Below are 24,280 nucleotides of genomic sequence, written 5' to 3' on the forward strand. Positions count from 1 at the left end.
ACTGAGGCAGGAGTGGTCTGCGTACCCTACGTAGGCTGTGCGTAAAGACGCAGCTCCCCGATTGCTGCTACTTCCTGATTTCACAGCAACAGATGAGAAACGGCTGTTTGTCAGGACGGAACCAGCGTCCCTCTGTTTCCCTTTGTCCGGACGAACACAAGAGAAGCCTCGGATTTTACCTGCACCGCCGTCGGCCTGTGTGGAGCAGCGGGCCGCGGTGCTGCGATGGTGGAGTCAGCGGCTGCCTGTCTGTTCGAGGATATTCAGTATGAAGACATCCAAGTCGAGGCGGTAAACTTATGAACACACACACAAACATGCCACGACTGGGACATGCCTTCAGAAATGTTGTATTTAATCAAATGCAAAGTAAAACGAGGATCATTGCTCTGTTCTAAGGCCTAGTTACCAGAGAACTCTGGGGTATATCTGTGTTGTGGCGAACCCCAGTCTGAAACAGCCCAGCCCCAAAGCGTTGTTTCCACTCGACCCCCATTTCCAAGAAAACTGGGACACACAGGATTAGGGTCCTATAATATATCAAAACACAGACCGTCTGGGCTACTTACAAATATAGTAAGCTATAAATCACGTGTACAAAATGTAGTTATTTTATTGCACCCGTCCCTTCAATTCTTTGTACAACAATACACACGATTTGTTCAGTTCAGATAAAAATTATAACGGTGTCAACATTTAGCATATGCCTAATACTTTCTTTGTGAGTAAAATGTGGTCTATTATAAAACCTTATTACTGAATAATGTTGCTCAGTTTTTCCAATGCTGTAGTTTGGTATGTCTGTAATTAGTGACTGTGCCAACAATGATCTTATCCTGTTCTGTGCACTGCTCATATTGCATGTAATAAAATAAATTGGCAGAACTGCAGTTGCTGGTAAACAGTAGTAATTATTGGCAACATCTGTTGCAGAATTGATGAGTCACTTTCCACTATTAATCCCCTTTTATTTCTGTATGTTTTGCTTCCAGGTTGTCGGCAGAGGGACCTTTGGAGTTGTTTTCAAGGCCGTGTGGAACGGCAAAGACGTAGCTATCAAAACGATAGAAAGTGAAAATGAGAAGAATGCTTTTATTGTTGAGGTAATGTCTATCCTCTCTCCTGAATGTTGCCTTCCATTAATCACGGAGTATTGCAACAAGTGCTTGTTTTTCAGCTGCGGCAGCTCTCCAGAGTGAACCACCCTAACATCGTAAAGCTCTATGGCTCCTGCAATAATCCAGTAAGTTCACAATACTGGACTTCACAGTCGTCTTGTTATGGGAAGTTTAGTGGTTTGAGCCCAGCCTCATAGTGCATAGTGCATATTGTTGTCGTGTCCTTTTACCAGACGTCACCCACCTAAGCATCAATGTGGCTTTCACATTAGCAGCCACACCTGTCAATCAACCCCAGCACAACAACACCACAGTGAATGAATAATGGCAATGTAAAGCAAATTGTGTACAATAGAGCTTCACACGTATGTTTTGAAATCAAGCTTCAGTGCATTTTACACGTCACTGGGCATTGATATTTGAAAGACTGAAAAACAAGTCTAATCTATAACAAGAATAATGTGCATTTATAAGCTTGTTTCATGTTGTCTAAGCTACAGCGTGAGCATGTTTTTAACTCCATAGAGACAGGAGATTTTCTCATTTGCGAAGAATATTGGTTTGCACTTTACTTATCGACAAAGGTGTCCAAACTTTTTGACAGGGGTCAAAGCAGTGAAACATTCAACAAGGTGCATTCATCAGAGGCTTTTCTTGTGCAAGCCCTCCTTTCTTCAGGGTTAGGAATATAAATGCCAGCTCTGTCTCATGACTACAGTGTTAGCTATAGAGGTTAGAATCAGAGAAAGTGAATAACCTTGCTGTCAAAAATGTCATCTCTGGCAGTGTGTGCCAACTCTGCATGAAGTCTAAGGGCAAACAAAAATTGGTCTGAGGGTCGCACTTTGGGCACTGCTGCTTTACAGCATAGAGCATGGTTAAAGAATGGAAATGGCATGGTAACCAGGAATAATGAGGGATAAAAGAAAATACTAGTCATTTTCCAGGTAATGAAAGTCTTGATACAGGGTTAAGGTTGTTACCATGTTACAACACATTCATGTAGCATGCTTTTTCCATCTTATTTCTCTGCTATTACTGCGCTGCCAAGTGGAGTAGTACTGCATACTGTCCTGCCTATGTAATTACAATCTTTATGATTTGCAAATGGAAACCTTTCAATTCCCTTTACCATAATGTAAATGCATGCCTGGCCAGCCAGATGCTTCTCCTTTCTGTTCAAAAGAAGAACCGTATGGGCAGCTGCTCACAGCCAATCATTTCCCGATTTTACCACTATCGGCCCACTCACAGGCCGAAAGGCAGGAATTGATTGCCCCAAGAGACGGAAGCGGTAACCGCACTCTTCCCAAACATCAGAGATGCCATGCGCTACTACTGATACTGTTTTCTTCTGCCCTTTCGTCTGTTATAAATAAGAAACAGCATTGTACTGGCAGACATGCCATCCTTTCCTTGTTAAATGTTTTACTGTAAGGCTTCCTGTGTCCTGTTTCTCTAATTCGTTGATACCGTCTATCAATTATCTTTGAAAAGGCATGTGGTTTGGCTGGCCAGGCAAGTGTGTGCACATAGTTTATATAATGCTTGATGTTTGTAGTAAACCTAAGAACATGGTTTTCTCTATCTTCATCTATTTATTTCTAATTTATTTAGGTATGTTTGGTGATGGAGTATGCAGAATGTGGCTCATTACATAATCGTAAGTCATAGAGGCTATATCATACTATGTCTATTGTATGTGAGGATTGGATCAGATTTTCCTGTTTATTTCTTTTGCTTTCAGTCTTGCACAGTGCTGATCCGCAGCCTCACTACACAGCGGCCCACGCCATGAGCTGGAGCCTGCAGTGTGCACAGGGGGTCGCCTATCTGCACGCCATGAAACCAAAGGCCTTGATCCACCGAGACCTCAAACCTCTCAAGTAAGACTTTTAGACATTTTTGTGCTTTTTTTTTGGGGCTCTTCTCTTATCATAGTTCTGGTCTGTTTCAGTCTCCTGCTTGTGTCACGTGGGACAGTCCTGAAGATCTGTGATTTTGGTACGGCCTGTGATATTCAAACTTACATGACCAACAATAAGGGCAGCGCAGCGTGGATGGCACCGGAGGTTTTTGAAGGTGAGTTTAGAGCAATTCTAGATCAATAGAAACTCATTAGTTCCAACACAGTGGTTCTCAAACTGATACTGCAATTTAAGACTTTATTCCTGTTAATTGGATAATTGCATGTCTTTTTTTTGTAATACCTTTTAAGTTAGGTGATTTTATTCAGTTTAGTTTCTTTTCAGGCTTTGATTTGATCTGGATTTACTTGGAAGAGTAAATATTTTCTGAGGTGGTGTGAGAACCACTGTCCCAGTATGAAGTATTTTCTTAAAGCAGTACTAAGTAACTTGTCTACCTTACCTTTTCGTAGTCCCTCGGGGGGTAATACAAGTGTTAATGGTCCCCCCCTTGTGTCTCTGGCCAGAAAACCACAATTGCAACTTTCCTGTCACCGGGTCGGAGTCACTAATACACACTAATGAAATCACGTAGAAGAAGCTAGCGGGCAAAGCTAACTGTGGGCTAGCGCCACTTAAACAGTATTTACAGCAAAGTTTGAGCGGAAAAAAAAAAATCTCCATTGTGCAATTGGATGTACAATATCCCTCCTTCCCTTTGTCTTTTTTGTCAGTGTTGTATTTACTTTCACGTAAAAAAAAACAAAAAAACAGAACATGCTACAACACCTGCAGTGGCGTTTATGGCATCTAGGGGCCTGAGTTACTTAGTTCTGGCCTAAACATTTTGATTATTTTATTTTATTCTATATGAACTGGATGTCGCTGTTTATATCTATATTTGTTTGAATATGAGCGTATTTTTTCCCTTCTTAGGCAGTAACTACAGTGAAAAGTGTGACGTGTTCAGCTGGGGCATCATTCTGTGGGAGGTTCTCTCCAGAAAGAAACCATTTGACGAAATCGGAGGCTCAGCGTTTTGTATCATGTGGGCTGTTCACAGAGGTCAGTGCTACATTCATACAGTAAAACACTAATATACTATTTTGTGCTAATAATGACCAGACTTTAGTTGCTAAACATTGCCAACTGATGGTTAAATAGATTTTTTAAATGTGTTTTTATTCATCCATTATTTGAATGTGTTTCAAGAGCGTTTTTGCCAAGAGGGAATCGGCAACACGCCAAGACATTTTCTGCAAAACGTTTTTAAAACAACAAACATTTTACAAGCGTAATGTAATCATTTTTAGGTACTCGTCCTCCTCTGATCAAGGACCTCCCGGAGCCCCTCGAGTCCATGATGACGCGCTGCTGGGACAAAGAGCCGAGCCTCAGACCCTCCATGGAGGAGGTCTGCAGCACCATGAGTGGCCTCATGAAGGTAAACGACCTACTATAAATCCACTGCAATAACGGAATAAACCAAGGCTTTAATAGCTTTTAATAATCTCTGTTATCAAGCGTGTTGAATGAATGAGTACTTATGTTATACAATTGCTGAATAACCTCTGCTGATGTTGCTTCAATAATATTTTTCAATCGCTTTCTCTTTTGTGATAATTGCAGTATTTTCCCGGCTCTGACGAACCTCTCAAGCTTTCACACTTTTCATCTGGAAACAGAAGTGGCTCTTCATCAGCCGCGAGCACAGGTAATCAGCGATCAAACAATAGGCACTACTATAGCTTGTGTTAATGTGTTTAGTTCTAGGATTGAGTGAGAAATATGTTGTTTTTTCTAGGGTCTTTTGCCGACTGCACCATCAGCAGTAATAGGAGTGATGACACGAGTGACTGCAGGACGTCCGGAGGCAGAGAGGAGACGCTGAAAAGCTTTGAGAACAAATTTCCACTGCAGTTCAAACCCTCAAAGGTAAAAGAAAAAGAACGTTCACATTCGTTCACTTTTGAGTGAAGCAGATCTTGAAGGAGAGGTTTTTGGGTTCTGAGTCAAAACAAAAGTTTATTCACCCACACTCTGTTATGTTTCTTCAGACGACAACTATTCGGACCAGCCTGTCTCGGGTCTCCAGCTCGGACAGTCAGCGCTCCCAAAGCCCCACCCACTGCACCAGCCCTGCAGCCACCTCCAGCCAATCAGAGCTCAGGATGTCTATCAGCCCCCCAGGTACGACCACAGACCTCAGGGGGGCCATCAACATGCAAATTACACCTTTAATGTACTGCACAATGGATGAGTGCTTCTCAATTGGTTGTGGGACTTGGTTAGATCCCTGGTCACTCCACCATTGTGAAAGACTCTTTTACAGAAGTCTATGCAGCATTTCGGAAATCATTTACCTTCATGACCTGTTTTCTAATTATCATACACTTTTCTGGATATCTTGACCCACTCTTTTACATTTGCGGGGTTTTGTAATATTGTATAGTTTTTATATTTTAAAGTTTAAAACCCATTGTCTACATGAATTAGCTGCTCAAGACAACTTAACCTCTTAACCCCCACCTTTAACAAGTGCAATAGCCTACAGGCCAGTGTAACGACTCATTTGAAAGCTAAGATCTACAAAACTCATCTAAAGGGATCGTTTTCCATCACTTTTTTGTTGGGTTTTCATCATATTATTGCCACATTTTCATCACTTTTTGTCTTTTTTTTTTCTTGCTTTTCTGTTGTTCTTTTTGTTTGGCTTTTTTATGTTTTGCTCACACATATTTGTCACTTTGTCATTGCTGTCTTGTCACGTTTTTGTTGCTCTTTTGTCACGTTTTTGTCGCTCTTCTGCTGCGTTTTCGTCACATTTTCGTTGTTTTTTTGTCACACATTTTTGTCACTTTTTCATTGCTTTTTTTGTCACTTTTTTGTCTCTAGTTGTTTGACCCTTTTTCATGAAGAAGCTTTTAGATTTGGTTAGTGCCAAACTGGAGAAAATGTGCTTGGTTCAGCTGGGGGTTAAGAGGTTACTGAGGAAGAAAAATAAAAATGTCTGTCTATTTGCTGATCTGATTGTAAAAATTGAGCATAGCTATAGGGAAATTCTCCAATAGCTCTAAAGGTAATGCACATAAACAATGGCTGGACACAAAAAAAGTCACCATCTGGATCTGGGTTTACTCCAGTTGTTTAGGTCTTAGTTCAGCAACAGCATGTGTCAAAACAGTGAGGTCAGCTGACTCCCTGAATATACTGATTGACCAGGTTATTCCAGGGAGCATGAGACTTAATGTTCAAATATGGATTGGCCTCCACATAGTCCAGACCTTAACCTCACTGAGAATCTTTGGGATGGTTGGATTCTCTTAATAATCCAAGATCTTGGAGAACAACTTGTGCAAAACTGGATGGAAATGATTACTCCGGCTTATTACCACTGCAGCTGTGCTCTGCAGTCAAAGCTAAAGGCTCCAGCGAGATATTAGAGCATTTGCTTTTGATGGTGATTTTTTTGGGGCCAGGCACTGTATGTGTTGATAAATTGATGTGGCTGCACTTTTCATTATAATTCACTAGAGGGCAGAGCTGTGCAATCAAACATTACTTGTGTAACTGTATCATGTATGTTTAATGTATTTGCAAAAACGCCAGGTTAAGAGTCCTTTTCTGTTTGTGTTTAGCCACTAATGGTTTGGACACAGCCATGGCCAACCTGAAACTGGATTACCAGCTGCAGGTAGAATCATTTCATTAATGTTATGATAAATATAGGTTTTACTCTTATTATTAATCGTTATTTTTGATGCTCTCTCAGCCGCTGGCCCCGTGTCCAAACTCCAAAGAGTCGATGGCAATCTATGAGCAGCACATGAATATGGTCAAGGAGTATTTTAAAATCCAGTCTGAGATCGCGCAGTATGTCCAGAAAAAGTAAGTGAACGTTTATTTTCATCAACCCGAGTGACCAAGAACTACATGAGTCTTAATCATCAGCTCAGTGATAATGTTTTAGTGAACTCAGTTAGTTCTGAACGAGCCTGGAAAAAGACCCGTGTCCATCTTGCCTCGAGGGTGATTCATGTTACAAGCCCTAAATATCTTCTTGAAACATTGCTGGACAACTGCACTAATTAGTTGGGTGTTGTGGTCATCTGATCATTTATTTCCTTTATTTCCAGTAAGAACAACATTTTATTTACAATATTGGCTTGAAAATACTGACTTAAAGTGCACTAAAAGGGAAAGTGGATACAAAACAAACAGTAACAGCAAATTGAGTAGAAAATATGAAATGATATAGACTCATTACATGCAAAGTGACATATGTAGCCTTCATATATGTGTGTATTCTAATTTTCTGAGATTTTTAATTTGGGGTTTTTACAAGCTGAGCCATAATCATCAAAATGATAACAAATAATGGCTATGCATATCTCACTTTGCATGTAATGAATCTATCATATATTAGTTTCACAGTTTAAAGGGACTAGATACAAACCTACTGCCACCTCAGGTCTTACTTGTAACTGCAGGTTCTATATTAAGCTTGTGCATGACGGCAATTAACACCTGACAGTGCAGGATTTTAGAGGCAGTTGTAGTGAACAGGTCTGGGCTCATTCTACACATTTGGACATTGCTGGAACATGTAGGGGGAGGAAAATGCTTAGTTTTAGACACCGTATAGTCCCTTTTTAAGTTGAATAACAGAAGTGAATGCACTTTTTCATGATAGTCTAATTATATGACGAACGCCTGTATCCAGGGAATTCAAATCATTCATCAGTAAAACATTTACAGTGGTTCTTAAAAATGTTTTTTAGCCTGTGGTTAAAACAGGCTAAATATAACAGGCTGTATCTATAGCAATACTGAATGAGTCAAAGCTGCCAACATTGTGCTGGGGACTGCAATATTTGAGATTTTGTATCTGTAACCGGTGCTCGTGGTGAAGAAAACATACCACACTATATATTGACTTCCTGTCTCTGTCATTGCCAAAAAATCTAAATCATGCAAGATGTCTTTGAAAAACTGGATAGGAAGACAAATCTTTATTGTGAAACACATACATTGTGTTTTGTCACTCATGCATGTTTGAGTAATCCTGGATTTATACTGTATCCCATTTGTCTGAGAAAAGCTCAAAGCACTTGCTCGCCACCTGCTGATTCCACAAAGTGAGATCCTATGTGTTTTTAAAGTTTAGAAAGCTTCACCAGACTCATTGTGATCATTTTCGCCCTCATTGTCTCAACTACAAATTATTTCTTGCTTTTTCGTGTTCTTAGCTTTGTCAAAAATACCTTTTATCCACTCTTTGCCAAAAATGACAGGTTTTCCTTATTTTGTTGTCTCCATTACGCTGAATACGTAATGCCTTGACTCTCCTTTGTTGTGTTACAGGCAGAAGTTGTCTCTGGATCTGGAGCAGGAGCAGAGGGAGCAGCAGACCTCCGCACGCCTCATGCAGGAGCACAGCAAACTAAAGGAGGACCACAGCAGCCTCACGTCCTACTGCCAAGGCCTGAAGACCAAACTCAGGCTGATCCAGGGCCAGCAAGACAGCTAGTGCACATTATGAACTGTGGGCCTGTGCAATGGACTGACTGAGGCCTATACATAAGAGACATTGACCAATAGTATGTACGGGAGAAGTGTTATTTTTTACGTATTATTGAAAAATAGTTTTTACTTATTCAGTTCAAAGTGAAACGTTGCGGGAGAAAAGTGTAGGTACTTCATCCTCATAAAATACACACACTTTGCGAGGTGGAGGACGTCCCAGTGATGTACGAGAATGAAATGGGGTGAGTTTGAGATATTTGTTTCACATCTGTGTAAGCTCTCTGTCATACAGAACACGGAATCCAATACTGAAAAACCTTTTATTGCGTTAAGTGTCAGGTCAAACCCACATTTTTAATCAACTGAACTGAGGATAGAAAGTCTCCACAAACTACAAGACATTTTTTTATGACGTTGTTTAAGTAAATCCAATGAGATAACGCTTACCAAGAGGATGTGCCAAGATAATGTATGGCGAGCATAAACAGCGGTCATTTTTGGTACTTTTTTATAGTGTCATATTATTGAAAATGTGTCCCAAAACAAGTACCGGTATATTGTTATTTTATAAATTCAATCTAAAGTGTAACCCTCACAGAATACTGATATTACAGAAGCAGCAAGAATATCCACAACTGTAGAAGAATGTTAAAGGAGGGAACTTCCTTTCAATTATTAAGCATTATTATGTCATTAGGCTCATGTTGAAGGCAGCTCTTTACAGTGATAGGATGGAAATGGCATAGAAATGTGTAGCCAAGCCGAAAACCCAATGTAAAGAGTAATATTATCTTAATGCATGGCTAGTATTTCTTGATAACATGGTCAGAGCTGCAAAATCCCATGTTGTTCTTTGTTACGCAACACTATTTCCATCCTATCACCACTTTGTCACCGAGCTGTAAAGCAAAGGACTGTCACAAGTACACATACATGGTCAAGAGAAGCTTTTATTTCTCTCAATGGTTCTGTGAGTCACTGCTTACTAACTGTGATTTTCGTCACAAGCGATGACTCATCCCGTGTACTATGTTATTGAATACACAGACACTACGACATGGCACCCTGGGTACTCGGTTTTACAAAATATGCTTTGCAACCTGACTCACTGTGTACATGTATGGGACCAAAGCTTTATTGTGTGTGTACATAGACTTGTTTGGGTTTTGTTTTTTTTCTTGAATGAACTGACAAGTTTTAACATCTCGAATGCCATAAACGTAGTATATATTTTATCTGTTTTTTAATGTAATTTTTAAAGGGACTGGTCTATGCACGAGACTCCACACATGACAAAGAGAACTGTGAACACAAGGGTTACCAAAAAGAAATATTTACCGTTTTACATAGACAAGTGGATTTCTTTCATGTAAATGTTATATTGTTTTTTTGTTTTGTTTTTTGTTTTTGTTTTTGATTTTGATTTTACAGAAATGTGTTTTGCACTGGCCATGTTTGGATCCATATAAAAACATCATGTTGTACTGATTGGTTGCATTGATTGAGTTGTCAGCACGGTTTGATGATTTAGTGCTGGTATAATCCCTTTTATAGACGTGTTTTAGAGCTGGAGCTGCTTGGAATGCCAAATACCAGGCGGATCGGTGGCACAGCGGTTATGGCTGTCGCCTCATACCAAGAAGATACAACGATTGATCACGAGCTGGATGGGGTCTTTCAGTCTAGAGTTATGTGCCTCCGGGTACTTAGGTTTCCCTCACTTCAAAAATATGTACAATGGATTCCCGTCTGCATCCAGGACTTCAGTGAAGAGAGATTATGACTCTCACTTCACAACTTGTGTGTGTAAACTCTTAACCCCCGCCTTAACCGAGCACATTTTCTCCTGTTCAGTTCAGTTTTACCCAAATCCAAAAGCTTCTCGACTAGAGCTTAGAGCCTATAGGCCAGTGTAACGCCTCATTTGAAAGCTAAGGCCTACAAAACTCATCGAAGCGTCTTCCTCGTTATTGTTGTCACATTTTCATCCTTTTTGGTGGTGTTTTCATCACGATTTGTTGCTTATTTGTTTTTGTGGTTTAAAAAAGCAATGATAACATGACAGTCACAAAAATACGACGTATATAACTAAAAAAGACAATGAAAACGCAACAAAAATGTGGGAAAAAAGCAATGAAAAACAGGACAATAACTGATAACGACAAGGAAGAAACTTGGATGAGTTTTTTCTCCAGTTGAGTAACTATAGAACTGTAGAAAATGTGTCTTGGTTCCGGTGGGGTGAGGGTCAAGCGGTTCACCCCCGCCTTAACGAAGTGCATTTTCTCCAGTTCAGCTTTACCCAAATCTGAAAGTTCACAGCCAGTGTAACGCCTCATTTGGGAGAAATCCCAGCTCCCGCAAAATGCACACCGTCGTGTCCTTGGGCAAGACACTTCACCCACCTTGCCTCCAGTGTCTGCGTACACTGGTGTATGAATGAGAGAGTGAATGGGTGAGCGCTTTGGGCCTGATAGAGGTAGAAAAGCACTATATAAGTTGAGTCCATTTACCATTTGAAAGCTAAGACCCATAAAACTAAATGGATCTTTTTCCTTGAATTGTCGTCACTTTCTTGACATTTTCTTTCCGTTGCTTTCTGTTGGGTTTTCATCACATTTTTGCCACATACTGATCGCCTTTTGTCACTTTTTTTTGTCTTGCTTTTTTGTCACATTTCTGTTACTCTTTCGTTGCATTTTCATCCTTATTTTCATCTCGTTTTCGTCACTATTTTGACACTTTATTTCAAGAAGTTTTTAGATTTGGGAAAAGCCAAACTGTAGAAAATGTGCTCGGATCAGGTGGAGGTTAAGAGATTAAAGAATTCTCCTTTTAATTACATACCCGCTCTGGTCTGTGGAGTCATATCAACTGTAGTGCAGCACAGAGAAAGAGCTTTGTCCGCAGTATCAGGCCAAACCTCCGCGGCTCGGCTCGTGTGGTGAGCTCACTGTCATTCCTCACATTCCTCCTGCCTCTGAGTGTGGTCAAAAAGGCCAAGTCCACACAATCGTATTAGAATAACTATTATAAAACCACTCACGTCACCACATGGATTTTCTAACTTTTAAATTCTAATGAATTCGCCCACTCCTAAAACTGAGTGTAGGCGAAAGTATTGTAACTCTCTAGTTTTAATGTTGGTTTGGAAACTGATGGAATTTAAGCTAACAGGGGTGTAGGTTAAACTGCACAGTAAACCTCAAGCAGAAATGATCAAGCTTTAGTGAGGGAGACATAAATACTGTTATGTTGTCAAATCATAAATTAATAACTTTAAAGACACACGAAACTGAAGGATAAAGGGTTTGCACGCAGTAGATTTCACACATACTATGAGCAAAAATGTAAAAAAAAAAATTGAAAAATGTGAAACTCAAGTATACGGTCTTTATTTCTAGTTTTATGACCTGTAATCTTCCTTCTGAAAACTAACCATGATAAGTTGATGAAACTCACACATTTTATTGGTGAATAATTGTGCTAAGTGATGATATATGTGTTGGACGTAGTGAAATGAGTGAAAATACAGCATGAAAAAGGCAGGCACCATATTTGATCATACGCCCACGCATACGTTCACTTTAACCTAAAGTTAATTAGTTTTGTCCATATTTTGGTCATGCCCATTGCAACTATTATTCATACTTGCAGCATTGTCTTAACAAAAGAACCAATAAAACCTAGGACAATGTTTTTATGTTGCCCAAGGTTATTTTTAGTAAACTTTTGAGGTAAATATTGGAGGTAACTGACTCCGCCCACCTCCCTGAGACCTGACAGTACTTTTTGTCTGTTTTATATATAAACCTTTTGTATTTTTTTGTATTAGTATTTTTTTTTTACCACTTCAGGGCAAGGAACCAAATATGGCAACTTCGCTCACATTGATTTTCTACATTATATTGAAAAATGTTGCAACAGAACTAAACTTGTGTTATGTCCCCCAATAGCACTCTTAAGTTGAAATTATTTATTTCAAAGTATTTCAATGAGTGCCCTATAAAAGGTTAACTTCACTTGTGATTTATTAACTTTCTTAAAGGGACTAGATGTAAGTTGGTCATTTCTATACTCACTACTGCCACCTCAGGTCTTACACGTAACTGCAGGTTCTATATTAAGCTTGTGAGTGAATGAATTAACAACTTTTTGAGTGACAGTGCAGGATTTTTGAGGCAGTCGTGGTGAACAGGTCTAAGCTAATTCTACACATCAGGAAATGGCTGGCACATGTAGGGGGAGGAAAATATTTAATTTTAACATTTTTAAACTGTATAGTCCTTTTAACTTGCATTTCAACAGGAAGGTGATGTTTCCCTCCTTTAGTGTGTGTGTGACCACCACACATTAAGTTTTTTTCAGGTCAGACATGGTTTTACACCCAGTTTAGGCATAATTTAGTCCATTCAAGGTCACTTTTAGACACGATTTAGACTCCTGATTTGTTCTTGAAAGGCCTGGTGATACTTGGAAGGTCGGCTATTTTATGAAGCGATACCTGATGTGAAAAGTTCGAGTACCGCTCCCTAAATAGCACCAAAACAGATTCATCGTCAGGGTAAACAAGAAGTAGATTTGTTCATGGCAGTCCTGACCCCTCCTCTCAAGCGTAGCCAGAGTTTTATCAGGCTCATGTGTTTAATAAGTCAAACATTTGACGACAAGAGTAAGAAGAAGCTTTGGAAGATTAGTTTAGTTTATTTATTTATATGAATCAGGGACAGTATACACATAACCTCAGGCAGAACAGATGCATTGTGCTAGGTTACAGCACCAGGGCGAATTTCCACCTGTTATTAAGTATTATGCCTAAATATTTATATTGATGAACATTATGGACTTTTGACGTTCTATTAAGACTTCCGGACACTTTGGGAGTTTTCTACGGTTTAAAAAAATAAATAAAAAAAAACATACCGAACCTTTGAACCAGATTATCTCGCTTGTTTTTGAGCTACCTCCATCATGAGTATACACCATCAGCATAATCAGTGTTTCCCAAAAAGGGGTCTGGGGCCCCCTGGGGCCCTCAGAAGCACTACAGCCCCCCCAAAAAAACTTTTCTACAAAGAAGTAGGCTACATAAAAAAAATAAAAAAACTTTGATAGGAAACATACATTTATTTGGACACATGTATCAGTTTAGACCAGTATTTAGTCTACAGTCATAGCTTTTAATGCAATTTTAAATGTAGAATAATAACAAATTCCTTTGAATTTGTAAATTATTACGATCTGGGGGCCCCCCAAGAGATTCTTGGATTGATATCCCGGACTCTGGGAATGGCTGGCAAATATGATAATTTTATAGATGGAAAATTATGAATATAAAGAGCAAACAGCAGTGGCCCTAACATAGGGCCCTGTGGCACACCTAAACTGCATAAGGGAGATGTCACATTAAAGATTGAAGCGAAACTCAATCCCTGTTTATTCAACAATATTTGACAATTGATGGTAAAAGAAAAACAGGATGACCTAGAGCCCACACAAACATTCACACAGAAAGGCCCACACAGTCCGGGAATTGAACAATAGACCTTCTTGCTGAGAGTCAATAGAGTCATACTTCTGTACAGCCCTCTGAGGGAACCGGTCAATGGCCTATGTATAAGAGCATTAAACTGAATTGGTGCTCAATCGGCATAACATACACCAGTTTATGTATTCAGTCAGGTGTGCCACATTGATTTCTTATTTGCAGCTCGAGTCAATAAAGCCATGAAGAGGAGACATCATGTTCTAACTGCGGCAGGTTATTTCTGCTGGAGGTGAGCGTGTTTGCCTTTGTCAAAGAGGACCGGATTCGCTTCAATGTGAGCCGGCAGTTTCCATAGCAATGCAGTGGTTTTTATAGATCCCAGTTCTCCCTTTGACAGCACTTTGATATGCTCCGCGGTAATTCGGCGTTATACCCATGTGCTGCCGCCGCCGCTCCTCGCACATGCAAAGACCGCGAGCTTCGGCCTGATCATTGGTTGGACTGCATTTGAACCCGCCATCCCACACACATCTGCGAGTCGTCTGCCAATCACACACCGGGGATGGAGCAAAGATGAGAGAAGTGCAAAAGGCAAAGATGCTGCTTTGTCTGCACTCGTTCGGTTCTTAGGTAGATGTAGAGTCAAAAATTGTAGAAGTCTTGGCAATTTGGAGAGGTGGACTTCATGGTGTCATATTTGATGCAATGCTTCAATGCCTGCACCTTAGAGAAATGCTTTATGTAACCAGCTAATAAATTCTGCATGAAGGCACAACTGCCTGTCATCTTGAATTGTTTTGTTCAAGCCTGAGTTGTATATTGTGTCATGTAGTCTTAAGGTGAGACATTGCTGGTGGATTACGCTCAATAAAACAGAGCAAGAACTAGATTTCAATAAATCCTAATGAAAAAAACAACAACCACAACAATCTTCACAAGACTGTAAAGTACAAGACTGAAGGTTTGTTATTATTATGGTGCTACTTTGAGTGGATATTGTATAGGCTTTAATTTGAGGATAACAACCTTTGAAATAACAATCCCATCATTTCATAGAGGAAAGTTGATGCAATGATTTATTAACACCTTTTGGGGTAGACTCTTTTATTTGTTATTTGTTAATTTACTTATTTGGTCGGGGAAGTGCATGTTCATGAACACACATGGGACCCCTTCATGTAAACACCTCACGCCGGATTGTCGCCATGGGCTAATTTCCGTCTGTTGTCTCACAATGTGCTCACAAACACACTCTCATTCATCCAAAAAGGAAGAAACATTGAACATGTAAAAAGAGGCAGTAGGAGCTCCCAATTTCTATTTACTCACAGTCACGGCACATCAAAATTGTGACGCTTTGGGCCACATGTCTTTCATCAGACAAAATATCAAATACATGGGAAAACTTCGAGGGACAATATATACATTTCCATTAAGAACAAAAGCGACATTCACAGTGTAAGGAATCCCATTGTCTACAGGTAGTCCATCTTGAATGTTTTTTTTTGTAATTAAACCTTTGTTCAATTTCTCTTCTCCACAACAGCCCTAAGCTCCGCCCCCAAACCTGCATCTGCTCACCTACATGATGCAACTCTCCTCTGTGTTAAGTAACGTGGATCACTGTGCTTTTGGCTCTGAATAATGATCTTGTTATCCATATAGAGTGGAAATGAAAACTAGGATAGAAGATTTAGGTTAAAACTTAAAAAACGCATTCATATTGTGGCACCAGTTAAGTGTGAGTTAGATATTTTACACAACTATATACAGTTTGTCCTCTGGTTTAGAGCCACTCCTTTTGTTAATCTCAATAGGTTACCTGTTTCTCCAACATTTCTAAAGGGGCTTTGTTTATCTTTTTCATACTAGAGTAAAATCAGTATATTGTGTTTGGAGACAATTGTGGGGGTGGGGGGTGGGGGGGTTACTTCATGGCATCTGTAGCATAATGTACGACTGTAAACCTGAAAGTAGCACCGTGGTGACTAATATCGTAAATATTTTGGATCACTCTGCTCCCTGAAAGTTGTGAAACATACTCATAAACTCATTCTCGAGAAGAATTGGGATGTTAGGAATGTGATTTAGGAGTAAGTTCAACCATCTAAAGATCTTTCCCCCCTCTCCTTTAGAAAACTGGGCAAAATTTGGTGCAGGGCCTTTAAGTTATAAGCAACACACCAATTTAGGTGTCCAAAATCATTAAAAGAAAGACATAATTTCAAGTGACAGTTCAAGGTAGCGCATTTCAACAAGTCCTGGCAGGACTGCTGGTGAGGTGTGTGTCTGTAGGCTAACATCGCTCCAGTCCCTGTCACAGTGCATCCTCTGAAGAGTACCCCCCCTGCTCCTCCACGCACCGTACCCAGTGATCTGCCAGAGGAGCAGCTCAAATCAGTTCAGGCTATTTATACCATCTTTGACATTGAGAATGTGGGCTGATCTGAATCCAGCTGCTCCGAATGAGGCCCGAGAGGTGCCTGTCTGTGGCACTCTGATAAAATGTAGCCGCGCTGCCAGTCCCCATAGGATTACACACACACACATGTCGGGTTCATGTGTGCTGGGGGGACATTACAGACACAGGGATGCATTCACCGGAGTCTCTAAACTTGATTTTTGTCCGAATCCCTATCAATGAACCCCGAGGTTGCAGAATTTCCGATACACTGATGTCCATTGTGTACGTTGCTGGTCAAGTTTTGATGATTTTTCCTTTTTTTGTTCACAATTTTCACATGTTAGTTGTGGTCCAGAGTCATTCTCACTTTCCTAACACATTTATATTATCTCACTTCTTCACAGAGATGAATTTACAAACACTTTCCACAACTTTAAGGGAGCAAAAAGGGAAGCTTTACTGTCACGGAACTGACAAAAGCAATAACTCAGCTATGTTCACTGTTGATAAAAATGCATTACAATTATAGCAGTGTTTTACGTCACTTAATGTCTGCTTTTACACTAAGCTTATTGATTCCACTACATTACGTTTAAGTCTCCTGTAGTCCTGGTTTTCATTTTAGACGTGGTTCAAAAGATAGCCTAAAATTAAATGGAAGTTGCTTAATGTTGTACATAGAGAAGTATAGGAGGCTCACCAAAATAGTTTGTCCCAGTACTTCTTTAGTTTAGTCCTGGTTTAGACAGTCATACAGTCCTTTGTAAACATATTACCATTTTTACAACTATGTCTAACACATGTCTTTTGTTACCTCCACACTGGCACCGACGCTGACTCTCGCTGTCTATCAAATACCGTACAATGCTCGGTCCCCACATGACTAGGTAAACATGAACACACACACACACACACCAGGCTGCACCTACTGTCCTGCCCGCAGCGCTGTGAACATGTGGCTCCAACCCCAAAGGAATTATTTTTGTTTGTTGACAGGGGGATTATTTCATGTGTTTCTGAATGTTGTGGTGGCCAGAATACAAAAAATAGAAATAGAAATAAAAAAACAGACCCACTTTTTCTGTCACCGTTTGAAATTGAGTTGGCATTTGCAGCTGCTGTGAGAATGAATACAGTGTTGTTTGGTGCGCAAGCCAGGTACATTACATTGTTAGCGGAAGATTTCTTTTTTAACACACAATTCAATCACAGAAACTGACTTAAAAATAACCAAGTTTAAAAGTTCTTTATACGTTAAGGCGAGACACTGCAGGTGAATAGGGAACATTTTTAAATGTAAAGATATAAATTTGAAACTTTTACTGTAGATTACCGACATAAATATGAGAAAAAAATGTATTGAAAGTTTTCACTCATTTTATCTTTTCATATAAAAATAAGGCGTTTTATGGCTGCAAAGGCCCGCATTTTCCCCATCCTTTCAACGACAAAATCTGAATATTGGATTGAGCCAGATTCAAATGTATGGCTTTATTTTGTTGACATATAAGCTACAAAGACTTTTTCAGAAGGGATTTTGGATATCTTGTTTAGTTTGAAAATAAGCTGTAAAAATAAACTGCAAAATGTAAATTTCACCTTGTTTTGTAACATGCAAAACTCAATAAATCCGGGTAGGCATCAGATATAAAAAATTCCTTTTGACAAAATCTTCAAAATATAGTTCAGTCCAAGGCTGGAAAATCTGAAGTCTGTAGATGTAGCAGCTACAAAGTGAAGATGTTGTCGCCATATTGTGAGAAAAATGCATTTTGAGAAAATTACCCTTGAAATGACAATTTCCTATAGAAATCTATGGAGAAACATTGAATCAGTGCAATATTTAAACATGTTATTGTGTTTAGTTACCTGGTGAAAGCTTATACTGTCTGTCCAGAGACCAATTTGGCCCAAAACCTGAAATAAAAAAAATTAAAAATTAAAAAACAAAACAAAATAATAATAATAGTTTTGCCTCGTGTGTCCCCTTAAGGCAAGGGCAAGGCAAGTTTATGGAGCACAATTTATACACAAGGAAATTCAAAGTGCTTTCACAAGAAAGCAGATCAAATCGATCCATAAAACTAAACATTAATTAATTCCATTAAAAAGCAAGAGTGCAGATAAAATACTTTCAGTTGTCAATTGCTCGGGTAAAAAAGAACTGTTTTGATCCTGGATTTGAACATTGTTCGAGTTGAGGCCTGTTTCACATCCTCATGAAGACTGTTCCAGATTTTAGCTGCATGAAACTTGAAACACAGCCTTGCCGTGTTTAGTCCTGACTCTGGGAACCACCAGGAGACCCCTCCCTGAAGTTCTCAGGGCCCAAGATGGTTCATATGGCTCTATCATGTCAGAGATGTACTTAACTAAACTCGACTCAACAGACCACATGGAATCACTTACCCGACAAACCAGTGCAGTGCAATGAAAGAAATGTGAATGTGTTGTTTTCGTCATAGCAATTATAGTAAATGTTAATATTAATAATCTATGAGAAGTAATGCAGCTGATTGCCGACTCTGTAAATGCCAAATCACATATACTTTTTTTCCCCCTTTGCTTCCAAACAGTGAACAAGGGATTTAAAATTAGTTGTGGTACAATTCTAACTGTTTGATTCTTCACAGGGATGAGTTTATGAGCTCTGTGTCATTGTATGTTAATAAGACAAAAAATAGCCTGCTTAAAAGATTAAAAGGTTGATGCACATTGTTTTATTTGAATGATATCACATTGTATTTTATTGTCTGTGGTGTTAAATTAAATTATTCATCTATAATGTTTTGTATGACATCTGTAAGCATAGCTGTTACTGTATATGGCAGATACAGTTGCAACATTTTTTATTTTTAACACAAAAGTCCGCAACTAGGCTGCTGTGAATTATTAATCCATCATTCGCTTCATGAACGCAATTGATATTTACGCGTCGCACGTTTTTCATCACGTGCTTTGAATCCCACTACACGCGCACGAAAATCTTGAATGAGAAAACTCCATAGCACAATAGTAGAACAACCAGGAGCTTACTACAGTCACCATCCACGCTGCGCCTCTCGCGAACAGTAGTGATTTAATCGCATAGGGCTCGTGGTGTTGTTGTAGTAGTAGTGAGCGCGTAATTGTGCAAACATCTCCTTCTCGAGGGCTGCTGCTTCGTCAAGGCCAGGCAGGGGGCTCTCTCTCTTAGTCTCTCTCTCTCCCTCCACTGCTGTGACTCGAGCCCAGGCAAAGGGGGGCTTGGCCGCTGTTGTGAATGAGGGCCCGCATGACGTCATGAAGGCAATGTCAACAATGCAGCTCGCGGAGGAGAAAAGGCGTTTCATCCTGACACACGCATAGCTTATCCACTCAAGAGGTCCCCGTCTACTACTACACCACCAGCGCGCAACGACGACCCATATGTCCAGGAGCAATCGCTACTATTAAGCTCTCCCTTTTTACGTATAGGGGGGCTGCCGTGTTGGAGAAAAGAGGGGGGAACGCACCGCGATGTGGACGCACTGTTTTTGCTGAAACGAGCGAACGTGGACGAGAAGGAAATCGGGTAAGTCCTTTCGCTGGGATAATAAGCAACCATTTGGGCTTTACTACGCTTGAATACACCCGTCAGTCAGCAGTGGATTTGCTTAATCTGTCTGCGGTGTTTGGCTTACTCCTCTGTTGTTTGTGTACTCGTGCTCCCCGTTTACCCTCAAGAGGATTTTTTTTTTTTTTTTTTTTTAATATTCGCGTTGTGGCTTTGACAGCAGCCCGTTCGCAATAGAAACGTGGTGATGCTCCTTCCTTGTGCGCGTAAAGGCTTCCCAAATAAACACATGTCCCGATGCTTTGTGTCCACCTTGCGCCGAGTTGAGCGCAAACAGAGTCATTCCGAGCTGTGTTTCTGCAATATTCTAACTTTTTTCCAAACGTATCACCAGCTTGTGTCTTTTACGGGGGTGAACGGCTCGCCGGAGTATCAACACGGCGCGCCGCGTCCAAACGAGGTGCCATCACTTTTACAAACGTTTCCCCTTTAAGCGTAACTTTCCTTTGTCACGAAAATCCGCGTACAGTTGATGATCTGATCGTGTATGACAATGCATGCGTAAAACATGGAAGGAACCGGTTGCATTGGGCTCTATGGGCTTTCTCTGCTTGTCATGCCGTGGGAGTGAGGGGCTGTGGAGGGACAAAGAAGCCAACCTCCCACCACCTTATTCCCGCCCTCCGCTGCTGAACACTCGGTTCCGTAAACACCCCGTCGCACATAAAGAATCTATTATCCCATTCTCGCAGTATTCTCGCCCAAATGTAGCCGATTTGGAGGTTTTTTACGCGCGTAATTAGCCGTAGTAATTCTGACACGCGGCGCAACGTGACTCTCGTTACCAAACCACCCCGAATGAATGATGCATTGTGGAGCTATGAAACTGCTTTTGAAAACTGCTCGCCAATATTCTGGTCGTTGCTCGTGTGTTTAGGTCGGTTCATAAAGACCGAGCACATCCCAAACCCAACCACTCCTTCGCTTTTGGCAAAACAACATCACAGTCAGCCAGCAGCATCCCCGTGTTTTGCCATCGCAGCAGCAGCGCGCGCGCACACACACACACACACACACACACACACACACACACACACACACACACACACACACACACACACACACACACACACACAGGCACGCACGCACACACACTTTTGTGGAGGGGGAAGCAGCAGCACTCCTGTGTCTGAGCAAGTCCATGTTCTCTCCACTCTCCCCTCGCCGTTTACACACAGTCCGGCTGAGCGGAGAAAGATAGGAGGTGACCGGGGCCAATGAAATATTTACCAGACCTCGGCTTCTGCGGCAGACACTTATCTCCTTGTGCAAAGAAATGCTGAGGGAGACAAGATGCTTCTGAGGGGGGCATAAGCTGCGCACGGAGTTCAAGCCAAGAATAGTAATAGGCGATCAGTCAATGAGCGAGTCAATCGGTGTTGGGTCTAAAGCGAGCGCAGTGCCATTAAGAGCAGAGACATGCTGCGGTGCCTTCTTTGAAGTGATTATTATTCTATATATGGGCTATAGGTACACGTTGCTTGTGTGCGCGAGCTGCTATGAAGCCTAATGAAAACAAAGGGAAATCTACAGTGCATAGCGGATTTTTTTTTTTTTTTTGCATTGTCATACTCCACGGCACCACTGGATGGGGCCAAAGTAGTTGCTGCAAAAAATGCTTCATAACCTATAGAATTTACAGTCTATTCTATTGTGTTTGTTTTGCTTATTTTCGTGCGCGCTTCTATTGTGCTGTTGGAATAGCAGCAGGAAGAAGTCAAGGGATTATCGAAGTGCAAAAGGACATATAGGAGTCCATTGAGCTGAGGGTAAACACAGCGGTTTATTGGGTTAGGTCTGGCTGTTGTGGTGAGTCATTGTGGAGGGCAAAAAGGCTGGTCCTGGCTGCTATTGTGTGATACAGTAATGCTGTTTGGCACAGTCAAAAAGCGGAAGCCAGGGTAACATACTTGCACGTTGTAAGAAATTGCTGTTAAGGTAAATTATAGCCCTATAATTGCTCCCTTAAGAGATTTAACTGTTGTATAGCAGTGCATTGATCTGATATGTGTCATGGCTGGATTTCATGACATATTGCGATGTCATGAGGCATTTTTGAGACTGAGAATGCAGTGTAGCTCATAGATGATGGCTTGTCAGAAATACAATTGATCATGTTGAACATTTGTAGATCTTCCTTTTGAAGGTCTCTGAGAAAAATGCCACACGACTGATAGAGTGATACTGGCCCCCCCACCCTCCACCTTTGTGATATAATCAAAACAAATAATACAAGGATGTCTGGGGGGGAAACGCTGCTTTTATAGTAGTATTCACATTTTGAATTTTTCTGTCATGAATTTGTTATCTTTTGACTTGTGGCCCTGTGATTTAAAAAAAAAAAATCTGAACTAACAGATGTTGAAGTCTGATTCCCTGGCACTGAAACCATGCCATTGTAATTCAGAATGAATGCGTTGGCAGAGGTCTATACTTTGCAAGAGAATTATGATTCTTTGCTCATAATTAGTGTTGTGTCTCGTACGGCTGACAGCGTATCCATCTTTCTAAAGTAATAGATTTCAGCCCGCTCCGTAATATAGGCACGCTCAAAGCAAATCGCAGCTCGGAAAGGTTGATTGATCCGTCTTCACGCTCATCGTTGTTGTCTGCGTGTAATAAGCCGTAATGTGCCATTAGCATCAGCAGCCTCTTGTTCAGTGATAGGTTCCGCAGTATAGACGCAAGAACAAGAGGACAGTTTGGGCTTCACTGTCGTTTTTACCGTCAAATGGTAATTTTAAGGCTGCTTTCATTACTGTTGACTTAAACATGAGTGGATTTGGAGAGAGAGATTTTATAAAGTAAAGTCACAATTAGCAGAAATGTTTGACAATTTTTGGTGCATGTGTTTGCTATATGGTTTATGGTTTGTTTTTTTGATTGATTGATAAACTTTGATGAAATTTGTCTTGGGCTCATTGCCTGCAGCTGCCACACACCATTCATACAAAACAATTCAGTTAGTCAGTGCAACCAGTACATCACAATAATGCAATTCAGTTCATCTTAGTTATGACAGCCTCTTCACCTGCTCTTTATCCTTCCGTTTGTTTAAAAGAGACACAGAGTTGGGGAGAAATGAGTATCTGTTGTTCTTGAAACTGTGTGCTCTGCACCGTCTTCCTGATGGGAGAATTTCATATTCACCATTCAGAAAATGTGATGGATTCTCAACGATTTTCTGAGCTTGGATGAGGACAGTGCTTTCAAAGGTGTCTTTCATGGACGGAAATTCTTTTGTGTTCGTCAGCTTCATCTTAGATTCTACAAAGATAATTCAAAAGTGTCGTTGTGTCCTCGGGCAAGTCACTGTACCCGCCTTGCCTTCAGCCTTGGTGGATGAATTTGCATGTGGTTTTGAACGGTAATGCGGATCAACACATCTAAATTAGCCTATGGTTTACAATCCATGTTTGCAGGCATCAGTTGCACATTCATGGTCCAGAACAAATAAATAATTTATTTGACAAAAGGGTGCATAAAGCTCAAGATTGTGTCGTCAAAACAAAGTATTCAAAGTATTTCCTCATAATTAACTAATACAGATTTTCCAACACTGCTGGAGTTATCATTCACGGAACTGTGTGTGTTGTATTGGCCAGTAGTGACCTAGCACCTATAGCGGAGTGGTTCAACAACTCTTTTCTTTACTTGTTTCTATTTTTTAAAGCAAATATAAACCAATGAACAACTATTAGCCGGTTCCCCACAAATGTCTTTCACATATTCCTCTGGTAATGATCGGTTTAAGACACTCGATCCCAAACTCTATTGACTAAGCTACTCAAATTCCATTACATTTCTTCCTAAAAGTGAGACTCTCGGTACCATTAGTCACTGTTGTGTTGTTGCACATCAAATGACTTAGTGTGCACCTCCTCGGCCCGTGATAATCCGCTCTGGAGCAGACAGTGCGAGGGGGATGGGTGCCCATGTGTGTTCATTTTCACGTCTGTAGCGCGTCTCCTTTATGTTCTCTGTGCAGCCACTGTGAAAGCGTTCAAGACGGAGATGTTGAGTGGGAGATGCATGCCGGCGAGGAAGGGAATCGCAGTAAATAAACCGGCATAACGACCTGGATAGAAAAGTGGTAGCGCTTTTAAATCACTTTGCTCATATTGTATAAGGGTGTTCTGAAGAGTGAGATATTTCCTGAGTACAAAAAATGTATCAGCTTTAGGCATGGAAATAACAGAGCGAGCAGCAGGGATCCCAGCGTGACTTTGTTGTGGCATTCTG

The 24,280-nt window shown here is 40.6% G+C and overlaps 2 protein-coding genes across 2 annotated transcripts in view; both read left to right on the forward strand.

Annotated features, from left to right (window-relative positions):
• The first annotated feature begins 27 nt into the window (after nt 1-27).
• Nucleotides 28-8,693, forward strand: LOC306976107 (mitogen-activated protein kinase kinase kinase 7-like). The gene is made up of 14 exons (XM_079573968.1): nt 28-291; nt 993-1,103; nt 1,178-1,243; nt 2,736-2,781; nt 2,866-3,004; nt 3,076-3,200; nt 3,962-4,090; nt 4,339-4,469; nt 4,655-4,739; nt 4,830-4,960; nt 5,083-5,215; nt 6,664-6,719; nt 6,798-6,913; nt 8,390-8,693. Exons 1-14 carry the CDS (start codon nt 226-228, stop codon nt 8,553-8,555), a joined length of 1,500 nt encoding a protein of 499 aa, XP_079430094.1. The 5' UTR covers nt 28-225; the 3' UTR covers nt 8,556-8,693.
• Nucleotides 8,694-19,642: 10,949 nt separating this feature from the next.
• Nucleotides 19,643-24,280, forward strand: part of bach2a (BTB and CNC homology 1, basic leucine zipper transcription factor 2a) — a 61,083-nt gene continuing 56,445 nt past the window's right edge. The window contains exon 1 of the mRNA XM_079573463.1: nt 19,643-19,996. The gene's annotated coding sequence lies outside the window, so the exon portion shown is untranslated. The remainder of the gene's footprint in view (nt 19,997-24,280) is intronic.

This window comes from Gobius niger, assembly GCF_951799975.1.
Source record: "Gobius niger genome assembly, chromosome: 16".
NCBI classification, from domain to species: domain Eukaryota; kingdom Metazoa; phylum Chordata; class Actinopteri; order Gobiiformes; family Gobiidae; genus Gobius; species Gobius niger.